At 43.5% G+C, this 6821-nt stretch overlaps 1 protein-coding gene across 1 annotated transcript; it reads left to right on the top strand.

Annotated features, from left to right (window-relative positions):
• The first annotated feature begins 212 nt into the window (after positions 1-212).
• On the top strand, positions 213-6161 carry LOC138883757 (uncharacterized). The gene is made up of 10 exons (XM_070164467.1): positions 213-459; positions 624-1011; positions 1144-1384; positions 2343-2615; positions 2709-2870; positions 2924-3819; positions 4001-4020; positions 4117-4660; positions 4844-5090; positions 5634-6161. The coding sequence occupies exons 1-10, from the start codon at positions 213-215 to the stop codon at positions 6159-6161; spliced, it is 3546 nt and encodes a 1181-aa protein (XP_070020568.1).
• Positions 6162-6821: the final 660 nt, after the last annotated feature.

Genomic DNA, 6821 nt, shown 5'->3' on the forward strand with positions numbered 1-6821 from the left:
CCCTGCGACCCTCAAAGCCATTTTAGATTCGTTAATCGTTGCTAGGTGTATTGCACATAATGTGATATTATTATTTGATAAATGCTCTAATGCTAACATGGTGGTTTTGTGTTGTTGTCCTCTATTATCTCTAACAGTTTCAAGAAGGTGGTTAGTTTGTTGGCATCCTGGCAAGTTATCCATACAACACTCGATCAAAGCATCAAACAGTCATGGCTAGCAAGGAAACAGACACTGGAGTTGTAGACCCACCAAGGGAGATTGTTGAGTCAGAATCGGAACTACAAGAGGAGGTCCGAAGGTTGAAGCATCAGATGGCAGAAATGTATCAAGCCTGGATTAAGGGACACCCTCCACCCTCGTTCCCTACCAACTACACAGAAAACCCTGCTTCCATTCCACCACTCTCTCAATCCCAGATGCCCAATACTATTGATCTTTCCCCACAACACGCACCTGGCATTACCCTTACCACAACTACCCCGGCACTTCAGCCCAAACTGTTCATGCTCCGCCAGCCAAAATAACCTCGTACCCTGCTCCGACATCTGCTCCTATTTTTGTATCCACTCCACAAGCTACCCTCCACCTATCCTCTAGTGAGCCCGCATTCCCCGCTACAGATGCCCACTACTATGCACAGGAGCCCACCTTCAAAGTCCCAGATCCTTACTCTTATACTCCCCATGAGCCTCATGTTGAAACTGACAAACAACCCAAGAACGCAGAGCAAGAAGAGATGTTTAGGAAGGTACAGAGTCTGGAGCATTCATTGAGAAATATGCAAGGGTTGGGAAACCAAGTGAGTGTGGCCTATAAGGATTTGTGTTTGTTCCCCGATGTCCAATTGTCTGTCGGGTTCAAGATGCCCAAGTTTGACTTGTATAACAGACATAGGGATCCTGTAGCTCATCTGAGAGGTTATTGCAGTAAAATGAGAGGCGCCGGGGGAAAAGACGAATTACTGATGGCGTACTTTAGCCAAAGTCTGAGTGGGGCAGCTTTAGAATGGTACACCTTCCAAGACGCCAGCAGGTGGTACACCTGGGACGATATGGCTCAGGCCTTTGCCCGACACTTTCAGTACAATATAGACATTGTTCCAGACTGCCTATCTCTGACCTAAGTGGAAAAGAAACCCAGTGAAAGCTTTAGAGAATATGAGTTCCGATGGAGGGAACAAGCTGCACGAGTCAATCTTCTGATGGAAGAGGACGAGATGGTTAAATACTTTCTTCAAGCCATGGAGCCCACTTACTATGGCCACTTGATCTCAGCCATTGGTAAGTCTTTCAATGATGTGGTGAATATGGGAGAAATGGTGGAAGAGGGGCTCAAGTCGAGTAAGATCATGAGCTATTCTGCTATAAAAGCAACCACTCAGGCAATCTAGAGTGGTACCGGAAGTTTTCTAGGCTAGAAGAAGAAGGAAGATGTCGCTATGGTTGTCTCCAGATCATGGCATGGCCAGAGGGGTTCACCTCATCAGTACACTCATCCTCGACCCCGACCTCAAACCTATGCCCAAGCTCCATATAATCCACCTCAACATTACTTTTCCCCGCAAAACCCCCAATACTCAGCTAGGCCATCCCAATACCTTGTTCACCATACACAGTCATATGCTCAACCCCTTCCTTACCCGCAATGGCGTGCTCCAGGTCCACAGAATATCTACCCAGCTCCACAAAATACCTATCCACCCCAACAACCCTATCAAAACCCCACTGGTTCAAATTTTTGATCAAGGCAAGAGTATAGGAGAGAGAGGCAACAGCGAAAACAAACTTTTACCCCGCTTGGAGAGTCCTATGCTAGTCTGTTTCAAAGGTTAAGGCAGTTGGATGTCTTGAAGCCGATTGAGTCAAAGATACCAAATCCCCCTCCGAAGAACCTCGATTATTCCCTAAGATGCGCCTATTGTTCTGATGCTCCAGGGCATGACATAGAGAAGTGTTGGCATTTGAAACGGGCAATCCAGGAGCTCATTGATACAAACCAAATTGTAGTCCAAAGCCCAGATACGCCAAACATCAACAAAACCCTTTGCCAGCCCATGCAGAGACCATATGATTGAAATAGTTCATAAGGATGGGGAGCCCAAGAAGTCTTCTAAGTCCGTCATGATGATTCGGGCCAGTGAAAGCAATTTGGTTAAAGCTCCAAACTCTACCAAAGCAACGCCCTTGACAGTCTAAGGGGTGAAAGAAAAGCCAAGCACATTCAGTTCGAAACCACCAGTGTTAGTCGTGAAAGGTCTATCGAAAGATATCGGGGCAAGTCCGGAAAGTTCAAAAGTGGTAGTACCAGGGATTCCAAGTGAGCCTGTCATAGTTGTGAAGGGGGCTTTTATTACCCCTATCATCATTAGACCAGTAACCCAGCTGCCAGTGGTGGATGCCAAGGCTGTTCCGTGGAATTATAAACAAGTGATAATGACATACAAAGGAAAAGAAATAGAGGAAGAAGTTAATGAAACTGGAGGATTGACTCGTTCTGGGAGATGTTTCACCCCAGAAGAATTAAGGAAAGCCAAGCCATTCAAGGATAGCCAAATGCCAGTAAAGAAATCGGTCACCGAGGAAGAGGCTGAGGAGTTCCTGAAAAAGATGAAAGTGCAGGATTATTCCATTGTGGAGAAGTTAAGGAAAACACCAGCTCAGATTTCTCTTTTATCTTTGTTGATACATTCAGATGAACATCGCAAGGTCTTGATGAAGATTTTGAATGAGGCACATGTTCCTGATAAGATCACAGTGAACCACTTGGAAAAAATAGCTGGCAAGATCTTCGAAGCAAATAGGATCACTTTCTCGGACGACGAACTTCCTATGGAGGGTACAGAACACAACCGAGTTCTTTATCTCATGGTAAAGTGTGAAGATTATGTTGTCTCAAGGGTTTTTGTTGATAATGGCTCTAGTGCGAATATTTGTCCCCTGTCTACCCTGCAAAAACTGAAGATTGGCACCGAAAGAATCCACTTGAACAGTGTGTGTGTGTTCGAGGCTTTGATGGGGGAGGTAAAGATTCTGTTGGAGATATAATGCTCGAATTGTCGATAGGGCCTGTTGAGTTTACCATGGAATTCCAAGTGTTAGATGTGGATGTCTCCTACAATCTGTTGTTAGGCAGGCCCTGGATACATGCTGCTAAGGCAGTCCCATCTTCTCTGCACCAAATGGTGAAGTTTGAATGGGACAGGCAGGAAATAGTTGTGCACGGTGACGAGGACTTGTCAGCTTGTAATGATACAATTGTTTCGTTCATCGATGCTGAAGATGATAAGGGACCTTGGGTCTATCAGACTTTCGAAATAGTATCTGTTGAGAAAATTCCTGAAGGAAAATGCATTCCAGGTCCTAAGCTATCCTCTGCATCCGTCATGGTTGCGAATGAAATGTTGAAGAATGGTTTTATGCTAGGCAAGGGTTTGGGATCATCTCTGCAGGGTATTGTGCATCCAGTGCGTCCCAGTCGGAATCCTGGTACATTTGGTTTGGGATTCATGCCCACAGAGAAGAACGTGAAAAGGGTTAAAAATCTGAAACAGAAGGTATGGTCGCTCCCCAAGCCCGTCCCACACATCTCTAAGTCTTTTGTCAAGCCAGGGATCGAAAAACCTCCAACCTCCTCAATCCCAAAACCTGTGGTCGATGTTGATAAAGAGCTGATCAAGAGGTTCCAAAGTCTGTTCGAAGAAGTCAATATGGTAGAAGTTGGTGAAGGCTCTAGTAAAGCAAATGTGCAGCTCGTTGGCCCAAACGTGAATCTTAGCAATTGGGAAGCTACTCCTCTCCCCACTAGGAAGGAGTTTTGGTAGTTTGCTTTGTTTTCTTTTCTGTTATCTGGGTTATTCCAGGGTTGTAATCCAGATTTTTAGTTTTTGCTTGTTTTGATATTCAAACCCTTCTATCCTTTTATTTTTCAATGAAGTGCAATTTTTCGTTTTCTGTTATTCTTAATAGTATTTTATTTTGTTCTTTTTTCTTTTGTACAGTTATTTTTATGCTAGTTGCAGTGACATGACATGCATGAAGAGTTTTCAGTCGAGTCTTAAAAGCCAATCTAATTCTGAAATAACAATCCAAGAAGTAGAATATGATGATGAAATAGAATATGATGAAGAAGCAGCATTTGAGGAAATCAGTAAAGAGCTAAAACAATTTGAAGAAAAACCAAAGCCCAATTTGAGTGAGACCGAAGCAATCAATTTAGGGGACCAGGATGATGTCAGGGAAACCAAGATAAGTGTGCATTTAGAACCACAAATTAAGGGGGAAATAATCAAAACATTGTTTGAGTACAAAGATGTCTTTGCATGGTCATATGATGATATGCCAGGCCTGAGCACTGATCTTGTAGTTCATAAATTGCCAACTGATCCAGCATTCCCTCCTGTCAAGAAAAAGTTGCGAAAGTTCAAGACTGATATGAGTGTGAAGATCAAAGAAGAAATCACAAAGCAGCTTACTGCAAAGGTCATTCGAGTTACTCGATATCCCACTTGGTTAGCCAATGTTGTGCCAATACCAAAGAAGGATGGTAAGATCAGGGTCTGTGTTGATTACCGTGATCTTAATAAAGCAAGCCCAAAGGATGATTTTCCATTGCCAAACATTCACATTCTAATCGATAATTGTGCCAAGCATGAGATTGGGTCTTTTGTGGACTGTTACGCGGGATATCACCAGATCTTAATGGATGAGGAAGATGCAGAAAAGACAACATTCATCACGCCATGGGAAATATACTGTTATCGGGTAATGCCATTTGGTTTGAAGAATGCTGGGGCAACTTACATGAGGGAGATGACCACCATATTTCATGACATGATACATAGGGAGATCGAGGTTTATATAGATTATATGATCATAAAGTCAAAGAAGCAGTCTGACTATGTCAAGGACCTGAGGAAGTTTTTCCAAAGGCTCCGCAGATACAACCTCAAGCTCAATCCAGCAAAATATGCATTTGGTGTCCCGTCTGGGAAACTACTAGGATTCGTGATCAGTCGACATGGTATTGAGTTAGACCCGTCGAAGATCAAAGCCATTCAAGAGTTACCACCGCCAAAGAACAAAACAGAGGTGATGAGTTTTCTTGGAAGGTTAAATTACATCAGCAGGTTCATTGCTCAGCTCACGACAACCTGTAAGCCCATCTTTAAGCTGTTGAAGAAGAATGTTGCGGTCAAGTGAACTGACGAATGTCAAGAAGCATTTGATAAGATTAAGATGTACCTATCGAATCCACCTGTGCTGGTCCCACCAGAGCCTGGAAGACCTTTAATTCTCTATTTGACAGTCTTGGAAAGAAGTTCACTCCTTATGAGGTTAAGTACACTCTGCTTGAGAGGACATGTTGCGCCCTGACTTGGGTGGCGCAAAAGTTGAAGCATTATCTATCTTCCTACACTATTTACCTCATTTCTCGCATGGATCCTTTAAAGTATATCTTTTAGAAGCCTATGCCCACAGGAAGACTTGCAAAGTGGCAGATTTTACTTACAGAGTTTGACATCATCTATGTGACTCGGACCGCAATAAAAGCCTAAGCCTTGGCCGACCACTTGGCCGAGAATCCGGTGGATGATGAATATAAGCCACTGAAAACTTATTTTCCTGCTAAAGAGGTCATGTGTGTTGACGAGGTTGACCATGATAAAAAAGCCAGGTTGGAAACTCTTCTTTGATGGAGCTGCTAACATGAAAGGGGTCGGAATAGAGGCTGTACTTATCTCTAAAACAGGGCAACACTACCCTGTAACAGCCCAACTTCGATTTTATTGCACCAACAACATGGCTAAGTACGAAGCGTGCATTCTGGGTTTGAGGTTAGCTATTGACATGGGAGTCCAGGAAATACTTGTTCTAGGAGATTCAGATTTGTTGGTTCACCAGATTCAAGGAGAATGTGAGACTCGAGATTTGAAGCTCATACCGTACCGACAGTGCATGCATGATCTTTGTCAAAGATTCAGGTCGGTTGAATTTAGACATATTCCCAGGATTCATAATGAGATTATTGATGCTTTGGCTACTCTGGCGTCAATGTTACATCATCCGGACAAGGCTTATGTCGACCCCGTGCATATCCAAGTTCATTATCAACATGCTTATTGTAATGTGGTGGAAGAGGAAATCGATGGCGAACCTTGATTCCATGATATCAAGGAATACATCAGGTCGGGGGTATATCCAATACATGCTACAAGTGACCAAAAGAGAACCATTTGACATCTGGCTATTGGATTTTTCTTGAGTGGAGGAATCTTGTACAAGAGGACTCTGGATTTAGGACTGTTGAGGTGCATAGATGCTAAAGAAGCTTCGACTACCATGGCCGAAGTACATTCTGGAGTTTGCGGGCCGCATATGAACGGGTATGTCTTGGCAAAGAAAATACTTCGAGCAGGCTATTATTGGCTCACCATGGAATGGGATTGTATCAGTTTTGTTCGCAAGTGTCATCAATGCCAGGTACAAGGTGATTTGATTCATTCTCCCCCATCTGAGTTACACACAATGTTTGCACCTTAACCCTTTGTTGCTTGGGGCATGAATGTTATTGGACCAATTGAGTCGGCAGCGTCAAACGAGCACATGTTTATTCTGGTGGCCATTGATTACTTTACTAAGTGGGTCGAAGCTATAACTTTCAAGTCCGTGACCAAGAAGGCAGTGGTGGATTTTGTTCATTCAAATATCATTTGTCGGTTCGGAATCCCCAACGTGATCATCACAAACAATGCTGCTAATCTAAACAGTCACTTGATGAAAGAGGTATGCCAACAGTTCAAGATCATGCATCGGAACTCC

This window comes from Nicotiana sylvestris, chromosome 12 (genome assembly GCF_000393655.2).
Source record: "Nicotiana sylvestris chromosome 12, ASM39365v2, whole genome shotgun sequence".
Lineage (NCBI taxonomy): Eukaryota > Viridiplantae > Streptophyta > Magnoliopsida > Solanales > Solanaceae > Nicotiana > Nicotiana sylvestris.